This window comes from Dendropsophus ebraccatus, chromosome 13, assembly GCF_027789765.1.
Source record: "Dendropsophus ebraccatus isolate aDenEbr1 chromosome 13, aDenEbr1.pat, whole genome shotgun sequence".
In the NCBI taxonomy this organism is placed as follows: domain Eukaryota; kingdom Metazoa; phylum Chordata; class Amphibia; order Anura; family Hylidae; genus Dendropsophus; species Dendropsophus ebraccatus.
In genome coordinates this window covers 75974096-75987399 of record NC_091466.1, presented here as the reverse complement: position 1 = coordinate 75987399, position 13304 = coordinate 75974096, and the positions used below count along the sequence as shown (strand labels likewise).

Below are 13304 nucleotides of genomic sequence, written 5' to 3'. Positions count from 1 at the left end.
AACCCTTTAGTGCAATACAGCTTCTACTTTTGTATAGAAAGTACAAAACAGGACAGTCCTTTACCTGGTGCACAACTCTGAATAGTTATCTTAGGTGCATGGGGGTATCTGTAGTGTAGGGGGAGTAGGGGTATCCTGTGTAGGAGAAGGCTATGTTAACCTATACTGTTAGATACCTACTGTTAGGTAACTTGTTAGAAGGGCCTTGTACTTGTGGTTTAGAACAGATTGTGAGTGATTATATAGATATAGCCTTCTGCCAGAAGAGTCCAGAGTGTCACTCCTGAACAACTGGGGAATGTAGGGAAGATGATGCTGCTGTTTTTTTTGTTTTTTTTGAACCGATGCCGATTAGCAGACACTGCTCGGTGTGTGGGACAGACACACGCTGTACTACTCCTCCATAATCTGCTCATACTATGAGCGCTCCTGCCGTGCTCAGGAGCGCTCATGGTATGAGCAGATTAGGTAGTACCAGGGCCGATCCTCATCACCACAACCAACACCCCTGCGTCCTGCCAACTGGTCTCTGATGTCACCCCTGGCAGCTCCTCGGCCTCAAGTTGGCTTGTCGGGGGGGAGAGGCAGATGATGAGAGCTTGTATCTGTGGGGGTGTTCTTGATTGGGATTATCCCTGGTACTACGAGCGCTTCTGAGCATGGGTCGGGAGCGCTTATAGAATGAGCAGATGATGGGGAAGTAGTACAGAGGGTATCTGTCCCACAAACCGGGGTGAGGGTTGTTAGACCCACAGGTACCTCTCTCCCTCCCTGCTCAGTGCCATCCATCTCCCTCTCTCCTGGTGTGAGCCTGGTCATTGGCAGCACAGGGAGGGAGGTGCAAGCGTACTGTAACTCGTACAGTTCCATATACAATACACTTCATAAACTTCTACATATACTGCACCCCCTGCTGGACACTCCATATGAATTACACCTGATTCGTGACCTCACTGTTTTTTAGAGAATCTGAACCTTGCCTGATCTACTAAATCATGGGTCTCCAAACTGCGGCTCTCCAACTGTTGCGAAACCACAACTCCCATCATGCCTGGACAGCTAAAGCTTTGGATTTGGCTGTCCAGGCATGATGGGAAATGTTGTTTTGCAACAGCTGGAGGGCTGCAGTTTGGAGACCCATGTACTAAATTAAGGCAAATAGCACTTACATTGGGAATTTGTCAAACTTCTTATGTAATAAAGTATTAAAAAATGTTTTGGCCAGAGTTGTCCTTTAAATTTAATGAACCTGATGGTACACTGGCTTTAAGACTGTTAGGCTATGCTCACACCCTGTGCAAACAGATGTTCCATGTGAATGGTTGTTTACCGCTATCTACAGCCAGAATTAATTATCATGATTAATTATTGCCCTAGGTAGCATTAAAGGGGTTATCCGGTGCTACAAAAACATGGCCACTTTTCCCCCTACAGTTGTCTCCAGGTTAGGTGCAGTTTGCAATTAAGCTCCATTTACTTCAATGGAACTGAGTCTCAAAACCCGACCAAATCTGGAGACAACAGTAGGGGGAAAGTGGCCATGTTTTTGTAGCGCTGGATAGCCGACATGTCCCAATCTTCTTTTTCTGGAACAAGGGGAGGCAGTCGGGGCACCACCATACACTTTTCATAGTCATCTCATTCTGTAGAGATCAGATTTATTTATTTTTTTTCACCTGATATGTATGGACACCCTCAGACGCTGGCTGCTTTTCTCTTCCTGTAGAATGCTCAGCCTGCCTGTCTCTAACCCTGTACAGCAGTAACATCAAACATGCAGCTTTACAGCTGTTGCAAAATTACAATGCCCATCATGCCTGGACATCCAAAGCGATAGCGTTGGCTGTCCAGGCATGATGGGTATTGTAGTTTTGCAGCAACTTGAGAGACGCACATTCACGATTAAAGGTGTTATCCAGCGCTACAAAAACATGGCCACTTTTCCCCCTACTGTTGTCTCCAGTCCGGGTGTGGTTTGCCATTAAGCTCCATTTACTTCAATGGAACTGAGTTTCAAAACCCCACCCAACTGGAGACAAGAGAGGGGGAAAGTGGCCATGTTTGCGTAGCGCTTGATGGCAGAATGGCTGTTTGTACAGTGTGTGAACATAGCCTTAGGTTGTAAAAAATTCTATCTAGCTATCCACTGAGTTTCTCTTCGTCTTTGTACTGTAATAATGTAACATCTCCATGGGTTGACTGTATGAAGTGAGGCAGTAACTCCCACTACAGCCACATCCAGCTCCCTGTGCACCCAATGGGCACTTCATTTATGATGAATGTAAATTTCCTGTAAGAAAATTGGATCGAAAAAAAATGAAAAAGAAAAATCCTGCGAATAATGGTGCGTTTACACAGACAGATTTATCTGACAGATCTATGAGGCCAAAGCTAGGAACAGACTATAAACAGGGATCAGGTCATAAAGGAAAGACTGGGATCCATCCTCCTCAAATCCATTCCTGGCTTTGGCTTTCAAAATCTGTCAGATAAATCTCTCTGTGTAAACGCACCCTCAGAAACTAACTTCAGCATCTTAGGAAAGCCCGGGAACACAGCTGACCGCCCATAGCTCCGCCCACCCAGGAGGCTGGTCACATGGGCTTCGTGTCATCAAAGGTCCTGTAGCTGTAGCCCACTTGGAAATAGCAGCGCGTGACGTCATAACGTTGCGACGTGTGGGAGACGAGCGCGCAGCCGCGTACGGGGCGGCGACGGGGACGAGCGGTGAGATCTGTGGAGAGCAGCATGGCTCGGGCGGTGGCGGCACAGCTGACTGCCGGCCTGGTGGAGTGACCGCCGATTGCTGCGCGCAGCATGGAGGACGTGAAGCTGGAGTTCCCTTCCCTCCCGCAGTGTAAGGAGGACGCCGAGGTAAGGGCCGGGTGGTCACGTGACGGCGTGTGGGGGGTCCGGATGTTACCAGCAGCGCCGGGATTATTGTTATATCAGTCACATTGTTACAGAGAGCGACTGGAGCCGGTGGGGCTGTATACAGTGTATATATAGGGTGTATGTGTGTATATATAGAGTATATATGTTAGCATGGACCTAGTGTATCTGCATACAGTGTATATATAAGGTGTGTATATCAGCATGGACCTAGTGTATCTGTATACAGTGTATATATATAGGGTGTGTATATCAGCATGGCCCGGTGTATCTGTATACAGTGTATATATAGGGTGTATGTGTACATATAGAGTATATATGTTAGCATGGACCTAGTGTATCTGTATACAGTGTATATATAAGGTGTGTATATCAGCATGGCCCCGGTGTATCAGTATACAGTGTATATATATATATATCAGCATGGCCCCGGTGTATCTGCATACAGTGTATATATATATCAGCATGGCCCCGGTGTATCTGCATACAGTGTGTATATATATCAGCATGGCCCCGGTGTATCTGTATACAGTGTATATATATATCAGCACAGCCCCCGGTGTATCTGTATACAGTGTATATATATATCAGCACAGCCCCTGGTGTGTCTGTATACAGTGTATATATATATCAGCACAGCCCCTGGTGTGTCTGTATACAGTGTATATATATATCAGCACAGCCCCTGGTGTGTCTGTATACAGTGTGTGTGTGTATATATATATATATATATTATAATTAATCTGCATGGCCCTGGTGCAGGGCTCCAGACTAAAAAATTTACCTGGGAGCCATTGGCTCCTAACCTGAAAAATTTAGGCGCCAAATAGAATATTTGGTCGCCAACATTTTAAACCATGTAAAATTAATGTTATGTTAAATGGGACTTACTGTGTGCAGAGGCCGTGGCAGCCTCCTCCTCCTCCTCCTTTAGATCCTTTCTTTTCTTAGTTTGAAAACGTTCAACATGGAAACTTGCAACTTGACAACCACATACAGTCTGACAACCATATACAGTCTGACAACCATATACAGTCTGACAACCATATCCAGTCTGACTCAGTACTTCAGCTTCACTTGGCTAGCCTTTTAATGAGGCTTACTCTGCTGAACTTGAACTTAAAGGGAACCTGTCGACCCCCGTGCCGGGGTGACAGGCTCACAACCCCCCTATACTCACCTCATCGCGCCGGGTCCGGCTTCTGAAGATGGTCGGGTCACGGAGATCTCAGCCGCTGCAGCCCGGCGTGCGCTGAGAGATGAGTTCAACGCTCATAGAGAATGACGGGAGAGTCCAGCGCTCTGTCATTCTCTGAGCGTTGGACTCATCTCTCAGTGTGCGCGCCGGGCTGCAGCGGCTGAGATCTCCGTGACCCGACCATCTTCAGAAGCGGGACCCGGCGCGATGAGGTGAGTATAGGGGGTTCTAACGGGGGGTTGGGAGCCTGTCACCCCGTCACCGGGGGTGACAGGTTCCCTTTAAAAGCTTGCAACAGTCTATACATACTGAGCTAGACTTATGACTGCAGCCATAGTGACCCCCCACAAGATGTGTATATAAATAGATATATCTCTCACCTAGTGACTAATGCAAGTGACCCCCTACAATACAGACACCTGAGGGGCCCTGATAATAATAATTGTGCATATATCTATCTCCCAGTGTCTGCAGCCAGTTTGCCCTACACTTATAGATGGCCCCCTCCTTTTATAGATGCCCCCTCCTCCCCCCCATTATAGATGCCCCCTCCTCCCCCCCATTATAGATGCCCCCTCCTCCTCCCCATTATAGATGCCCCCTCCCCCCCCATTATAGATGCCCCCTCCCCCCCCCATTATAGATGCCCCCTCCTCCCCCCTATTATAGATGCCCCCTCCCCCCCCATTATAGATGCCCCCTCCTCCCCCCATTATAGATGCCTCCTCCTCCCCCCATTATAGATGCCTCCTCCTCCCCCCCATTATAGATGCCCCTCCTCCCCCCATTATAGATGCCCCTCCTCCCCCCCATTATAGATGCCCCTCCTCCCCCCCATTATAGATGCCCCTCCTCCCCCCATTATAGATGCCCCCTCCTCCCCCCCATTATAGATGCCCCTCCTCCCCCCCATTATAGATGCCCCTCCTCCCCCCATTATAGATGCCCCCATCCTCCCCCCCATTATAGATGCCCCCTCCCCCCCCATTATAGATGCCCCCTCCTCCCCCCCATTATAGATGCCCCCTCCTCCCCCCCATTATAGATGCCCCCTCTCCCCCCCCCTTATAGATGCCCCCTCCTCCCCCCCATTATAGATGCCCCCTCCCCCCCCCATTATAGATGCCCCCTCCTCCCCCCCATTATAGATGCCCCCTCCTCCCCCCCATTATAGATGCCCCCTCCTCCCCCCCCATTATAGATGCCCCCTCCTCCCCCCCATTATAGATGCCCCCTCCTCCCCCCCATTATAGATGCCCCCTCCTCCCCCCATTATAGATGCCCCCTCCTCCCCCCCATTATAGATGCCCCCTCCTCCCCCCCATTATAGATGCCCCCTCCTCCCCCCCCCATTATAGATGCCCCCTCCTCCCCCCCATTATAGATGCCCCCTCCTCCCCCCCATTATAGATGCCCCCTCCTCCCCCCCATTATAGATGCCCCCTCCTCCCCCCCATTATAGATGCCCCCTCCTCCCCCCCCATTATAGATGCCCCCTCCTCCCCCCATTATAGATGCCCCCTCCTCCCCCCCATTATAGATGCCCCCTCCTCCCCCCCATTATAGATGCCCCCTCCTCCCCCCCATTATAGATGCCCCCTCCTCCCCCCCATTATAGATGCCCCCTCCTCCCCCCCATTATAGATGCCCCTCTTCTCCCCCCCATTATAGATGCCCCCTCTTCCCCCCCCCCATTATAGATGCCCCCTCTTCTCCCCCCCCATTATAGATGCCCCCTCTTCTCCCCCCCCCATTATAGATGCCCCCTCTTCTCTCCCCCCCCATTATAGATGCCCCCTCTTCTCCCCCCCCATTATAGATGCCCCCTCTTCTCCCCCCCCATTATAGATGCCCCCTCTTCTCCCCCCCCCATTATAGATGCCCCCTCTTCTCCCCCCCCCATTATAGATGCCCCCTCCTCCCCCCCCATTATAGATGCCCCCTCTTCTCCCCCCCCCATTATAGATGCCCCCTCTTCTCCCCCCCCATTATAGATGCCCCCTCTTCTCCCCCCCCATTATAGATGCCCCCTCTTCTCCCCCCCCCATTATAGATGCCCCCTCTTCTCCCCCCCATTATAGATGCCCCCTCTTCTCCCCCCCCATTATAGATGCCCCCTCCCCCCCCATTATAGATGCCCCTCCTCCCCCCATTATAGATGCCTCCTCCCCCCCCATTATAGATGCCCCCTCTTCTCCCCCCCCATTATAGATGCCCCCTCTTCTCCCCCCCCCATTATAGATGCCCCCTCTTCTCCCCCCATTATAGATGCCCCCTCTTCTCCCCCCCCCATTATAGATGCCCCCTCTTCTCCCCCCCCCCATTATAGATGCCCCCTCTTCTCCCCCCCCCATTATAGATGCCCCCTCTTCTCCCCCCCCCATTATAGATGCCCCCTCTTCTCCCCCCCCATTATAGATGCCCCCTCTTCTCCCCCCCCCATTATAGATGCCCCCTCTTCTCCCCCCCCCATTATAGATGCCCCCTCTTCTCCCCCCCCCCATTATAGATGCCCCCTCTTCTCCCCCCCCCATTATAGATGCCCCCTCTTCTCCCCCCCCCATTATAGATGCCCCCTCTTCTCCCCCCCCCCATTATAGATGCCCCCTCTTCTCCCCCCCCCCCATTATAGATGCCCCCTCTTCTCCCTCCCCCCATTGTAGATGGCACCCTCGCCCCCCCCTTTCCTCTATGCTAAGCAGTATTTAAAAAAAACAAACACACAAACTCACCTGACAACCCGCTCCCCCGGCGATCCTCTTCTTCTTCAGGCGCTGTCCCCGGCTGATGCGCGGCTGCCGGGGGTGTCCCGTCCTATCCCCGGCAGCGCGGCGCGTCAGTGAGCTCCCTGTACGGCGGGGCTGTGACTTCTGACACAGGAAGCGTCTCTGACGTGCGCTTCCTGTGCCGGAAGTCAGGGCCCCAGGCAGCTCACTGATGCGCCGCGCTGCCGGGGATAGGACGGGACACCCCCGGCAGCCGCGCATCAGCCGGGGGCCCGGACTTAAAGAGACAGCGCGCCGCCGCCGGGGCCAGTCGCAAATGACGCCCAGATTAATAAATCTGGGCGCCATTTGCAAAATGTCAAGTCGCATTGGCGCCATCTGGAGCCCTGTGGTGTATATGTATACAGTGTATATATATATATCAGCATGGCCCCCGGTGTATCTGTATATAGTGTATATATAAGGTGTGTGTGTGTATGTGTATATATATATATATATATAATATATATATATATATATATATATATATTAGCATGGACCTAGTGTATCTGTATACAGTGTGTATGTATGTGTGTGTATATATATATATATATATATATATATATATATATATATATATATATATATATAATCAGCACAACCCCCAGTGTGTCTGTATACAGTGTATGTATATATATCAGCACGGCCCCCGTTGTATCTGTATACAGTGTATATACACTCGCCGGCCACTTTATTAGGTACACCATGCTAGTAACGGGTTGGACCCCCTTTTGCCTTCAGAACTGCCTCAATTCTTGGTGGCATAGATACAACAAGGTGCTGGAAGCTTCCTCAGAGATTTTGGTCCATATTGACATGATGACATCACACAGTTGCCGCAGATTTGTCGGCTGCACATCCATGATGCCAATCTCCCGTTCCACCACATCCCAAAGATGCTCTATTGGATTGAGATCTGGTGACTGTGGAGGCCATTGGAGTACAGTGAACTCTTTGTCATGTTCAAGAAACCAGTCTGAGATGATTCTAGCTTTATGACATGGCGCATTATCCTGCTGAAAGTAGCCATCAGATGTTGGGTCCATTGTGGTCATAAAGGGATGGACATGGTCAGCAACAATACTCAGGTAGGCTGTGGCGTTGCAACGATGCTCAATTGGTACCAAGGGGCCCAAAGAGTGCCAAGAAAATATTCCCCACACCATGACACCACCACCACCACCCTTAACCGTTGATACAAGGCAGGATGGATCCATGCTTTCATGTTGTTGACGCCAAATTCTTACCCTACCATCCGAATGTCGCAGCAGAAATCGAGACTCATCAGACCAGGCAACGTTTTTCCAATCTTCTACTGTCCAATTTCGATGAGCTTGTGCAAATTGTAGCCTCAGTTTCCTGTTCTTAGCTGAGCGGAGTGGCCCCCGGTGTGGTCTTCTGCTGCTGTAGCCCATACTGTGTACTGTGCGTTCAGAGATGCTCTTCTGCCTACCTTGGCTGTAACGGTTGGCTATTTGAGTCACTGTTGCCTTTCTATCAGTTGGAACCAGTCTGCCCATTCTCCTCTGACCTCTGGCATCAACAAGGCATTTCCGCCCACAGAACTGCCGCTCACTGGATGTTTTTTCTTTTTCGGACCATTCTCTGTAAACCCTAGAGATGGTTGTGCGTGAAAATCCCAGTAGATCAGCAGTTTCTGAAATACTCAGACCAGCCCTTCTGGCACCAACAACCATGCCACGTTCTAAGGCCCTCAAATCACCTTTCTTCCCCATACTGATGCTCGGTTTGAACTGCAGGAGATTGTCTAGACCAGTGATTTTCAACCAGTGTGCCGCGACACATGGTCAGGTGTGCCACGGGGAAAGTTCCCCAAACTATGGTTCCCCTGTGAAACAGGAAAAAACAATGGGGAGAGAAACCTGGGGATGGGGGAGAAGCAGGGGGGAGAGAAGTATGGTGGAGAGAAGCACAGGAGAGAAGCACAGGGGGGAGAAGAAAACAGGCCCAGGTTTCACACTGAGTGAGTATAAATACATTTAGAATCTATATTATTAACTATATGTATAATACATACTGTTTTAGTGTCATTTTGTGCCATTTTGGTTGATGGTGTGCCCCGGGATTTTTTAAGTATAAAAAGTGTGCCGCGGCTCAAAAAAGTTGAAAATCACTGGTCTAGACCATGTCTACATGCCTAAATGCACTGATTAGAAATTAAGTGGTAACGTGCAGTTGGACAGGTGTACCTAATAAAGTGGACGGTGAGTGTATATATATCAGCACGGCCCCCGTTGTATCTGTATACAGGGTGTATGTGTCAGCATGTATATATAGGCTGCAGAGAAACATAAACTGTGCTGCTTAAAGGGGTTGGTGACTTTTATAGTCAGATTGTTCGGTGTCCAGTATTAGTGTCTGTACACACTGCACCTACCTCCGTGTACCTGAAAGCTAAAATCAGATTCCCGCCTACGTCGCCTGAATCACCACAGAGCAGGATGAAACAGGCTGGAGGACAGGCATCTGATTTTATCTCTGAAGTTCACAGCCCCAACTTCCTGTATTCTGTCCTGATGTAGCCATTTCTAGAGACAGATTTCTCTTAACAACAGGCAGTGGACAGCAGAATGCAGGGATAAGGCTTAAGCTGTTTTTCTGGGGTGAGGAGTCATCGTTTGTGTATGATAGGTTACAGATCACATGGAGGGAAGGCGTCTAAATGACAGGCACGATTTGTATTATGTTTGTACAGCAGTAATATTGCAGCGTGTAGATCATGGGTCTCCAAACTGCGGCCCTCCAGTTGTTGCAAAACTACATTTCCCATCATGTCTGGACAGCGAAATCCAAAGCTTTAGCTGTCAGGGCATGATGGGAGTTGTAGTTTTTCAACAGCTGGAGGGCCACTGTTTGGAGACCTATGGTGTAGATCTTTTCTTGCTATCACTAAAGCGCTGATGGATCCCATTATAAACAGATTAATCAGTAAGTGGATCTGACGTAGCTGTTATAGGGGTTATCAAGTACTTCTTGTTGCTACTTGCAAAAACAGCGCTATCCCTGCCTTCAGGCTGTGTGTGAAATAACAACTCTGCTCCATTCACTTTAATGCTACTGAGCTGCAGAACCTAACGGCAGCTTCTATGCTGCTTGCAGATGACCCATAATAATAGTTTATACCCGTAGAGACTCCATGGGGAATACAGGCGCTGTCAGAGCAGGTTATTACCGATCGCTCTCTGTTCTTGTGCAGTCTGTTATCGGTTATCCGTTTGTTATAGGCCATCGGTTAGGCTGCGTTCTCCATATACTGCATATATGGCCCTCCAGCTCTTGTAAAACTACAATTCCCATCATGCCTGGACTGCTAGTCAGGGCTGTGTACCTGCAGGCTATGGGCACCAGATCTGCACTGGCTAATACATGGTTAAGTCTTCCCTCTCCTCTCAGCGGTTGCCGGGCTTACTATAACCCTTTACTTGCTTTGCTGCTTCATTTCTTCTCGTATATATCACATTGCAAATCCAGTGTATCAGTAACCCTCTCTCCTGCACACCCTCTATAGTAGTGCACTGTCTCATCCTCTCCCAGCACACTGTCAAGGGCAGGGATGGTTAACCTTCGGCCCTCCAGCTTTAGCTTCGGCTGCCCATGCATGATGGGAATTGTAGTTTTGCAACAGCTGGAGGGCCGAAGGTTAACCATCCCTGGTCTAGGCGTTCAGGACTAGCTATGTTTGGTGCATTTTTGTTTACAAAACCGGTGTAACAGTAACCCCTTCTACCTCCACATGGCCATGCCATCCATGCATGGTGCCAGCCTGTACGGTGCACTTTACCACCACTGTGTCATGGCATAGCAGTGACGAGTATGTGCTGTGCCGTCATTAGCCACAGAAGAAAATTAAAAGAAGCCGTATGAAATGGAAAGAATAAAGGGGCGCTCCGCCTCTATATCCGCAGTGACAGAAGGGTTAATCTAATAAGACTTAGCTTTATGAAACGATTGATCAGGTAGATGTGATGGAAAGGTACGTTGAGGTTGTAACATCTGCGTTTCCTCTTCCGTCAGGACTGGAGTTATCCGATGAGGAGAGAGATGCAGGTAGGTCTCCATCATACATAACAATCTCCGCTCTGCTACTTCTGCATCCTCCAGCTCATCTTACCATGAATCTGGTGGTGAGTGCCGAGAGGTTTGTGTGTTCTATATTCTATATAATCTATATTGTTGTTATCCTAGGAGATTCTGCCCGGCTTGTTTTTGGGTCCGTACTCTGCAGCAATGAAGAGCAAGGTGTGTATGCAGCAGGCTGGTGTAGGGCGGTGGTGATGGGTGTGGGGGTCATCACTCCTGTCTGTAACAAGACGCATGCTCTGTTTCTATTGCAGCTCTCCATGCTTCAGAAATCCGGCATCACGCACATCATCTGCATAAGACAAAGCATTGAAGCCAACTTCATCAAACCAAACTTTCAACACCTATTTCGGTAAGTGAGGCTGATTTATATAGTTCTATGCAGGTATTACTGTAAAGGTCCATGCACCACTGTCCTCTTCATCACCACCCTCATTTCCACCCGCATTTGGGAAAACATGGAGGCTTTCTTCCAGAAACAGCTCCACTCTTGTCTTCAGGTTGTGCGCAGTATTACTGTATAGTTTTATTAACCCCTTCTCGCATGAGGGCGTAGTTCAGAGAGGGGTTGTATGGTGACTCCCCTCTGAACCGCTGCAATCCCGGGTGCTATCTGTGGCTTGGGACCGTGGCAATTAGTGGGCACGGTCCAATCGCCATGCCCACTAATTAGCCTTTTAAATGCAGCTGTCAAAGTTGACAGCTGCAATTAAAATGCTCTTCCCTTCCCTGGTGTCTAGTGGAGAGGACAGCCCACCCGTAATGTGGTCGACGAGGAGCAATCCCCGCATCCTTACCCAGCCGGAGTCTGCGCCGTAATGGCGTTGATCCCGGCTCGGCATTCTATTGCTTTCGGCTGCAGCAGCCGAAAGCAATAGAGTGCCTGTCTCATTGATCTGTGCAGTATAACTATACTGCATAGATCTTAATGAGATCAGTGTGCATATACTAGAAGTTCCCCAGGGGAAATAACCATAACCCCAGGGGGATCACCCTAACCCCAGGGGGACTTCTAGTATGTGTAGAAAAAAATACCCCCCTTTCCCCATTTTATAAATAAACATATTTGGTATCGCCACGTGCGTAATCGCATCAAATTCAGAAAAATTGTAATAAAAAGCGATTTAAAAAAAATGCATATACGCAATCAAGGTACCGATAGAAAGAACACATCATGGGGCAAGAAATGACACTTCACACAGCCCCATAGACCAAAGGATAAAAGCGTTAAAAGCCTGGGAATAGAGCAATTTTAAGGAACATTTATTTAAAAAAAAGTTTTAATTTTTGAAAAGTCATCAAATAAAATAAAAGTTACACAAGTTACATATCGTTGTTATCGTAACAACTTGAGGAACATATATACTAAGTCAGATTTACCCCAGGGCGAACAACTTAAACACACAATCTCCCCAAATCAAAAAAATTTGTTTTTTTTTTTGTTGTTTTTTTTTCCACCACACATTTTATTTTCCGGTTTTGCAGTGTACTTTATGCAAAAATTAAGCCTGCCATTGCAAAGTACAATTAGTGGCGCAAAAATAAGGGCTCATTTGGGTCTGTAGGTGAACAAATGCAGGTGCTACGGACTTTTAAACACGAGGAGGAAAAAAACTAAAGCGCAAAATGGAAATTAGTTTGGTCTAGAAGGGGTTAAAGCTACATTGTAATACCACACACAGCCTGAACACAGGGGGTGGGGCTGTTTGGAAGAAAGCTCGGTTTTCCTCATACTGGATTTTTCTAGCAGTTTTTTTTTCTTTCTAGATGTCATTGCGGTCATTTAGTCACATGGTTTTTCGTCCTTCGCCCCCTGCACGAGGCAGAACACAGCATATCCGCTTTGTTGAGCTATTCCCTTAAAATTCAGCATTTAGTTTCCCATTAGGCCATATGATTGCGCGCCATGTGCTTAGTGCTGGGGGATTTATGACACAGTGGAGCATCTTCATTGGTAAGAAATCCGGATATATTAAACCCATAAATAAGATCACTCTCCCTGACGCCTTCAATACGTCCCATATTACCGCTATTACACGTCTGAGGCGTGTATATGGCTATAGGTTTTATTCTGTACACCATGTTATGGGCTGTGGTGCCGGAGGGGCCAGGAGGATACTGGTGGGCGGTATAATGAGATGCCTTGTAACACTGGAATTATTGAATGATGGGACTGGAGCTGCAGTGAGTGCGGAGCTATAGAGAGCAGCGTATGACAATGCATCCTCACCATTATACAACTGTATGAAATGCCTTCACCCTACAGAATATACAGAGTGTACATCTGCAGTCCGGTCGTCTGCTTTGGGCCTGGGTCATGTGATCGCGTATTGACCATTTTTTGTCTT

The 13304-nt window shown here is 48.6% G+C and overlaps 1 protein-coding gene across 6 annotated transcripts in view; it reads left to right on the top strand.

The window, feature by feature from the left end:
* The first annotated feature begins 2666 nt into the window (after positions 1 to 2666).
* STYX (serine/threonine/tyrosine interacting protein) overlaps positions 2667 to 13304 on the top strand; it is a 71556-nt gene continuing 60918 nt past the window's right edge. For 5 of the 6 annotated variants that reach the window (XR_011359463.1, XR_011359464.1, XM_069949375.1 and 2 more), the window contains exons 1-4: positions 2667 to 2874; positions 10891 to 10923; positions 11062 to 11115; positions 11211 to 11308. Coding sequence is in view for 4 of the 6 variants with exons in the window: in XM_069949375.1 (XP_069805476.1) it covers positions 2818 to 2874; positions 10891 to 10923; positions 11062 to 11115; positions 11211 to 11308 (242 nt within the window). In the remaining 2 variants the exon portion in view is untranslated. The remainder of the gene's footprint in view (positions 2875 to 10890; positions 10924 to 11061; positions 11116 to 11210; positions 11309 to 13304) is intronic. The other variant, XM_069949378.1, reaches the window with a different exon arrangement.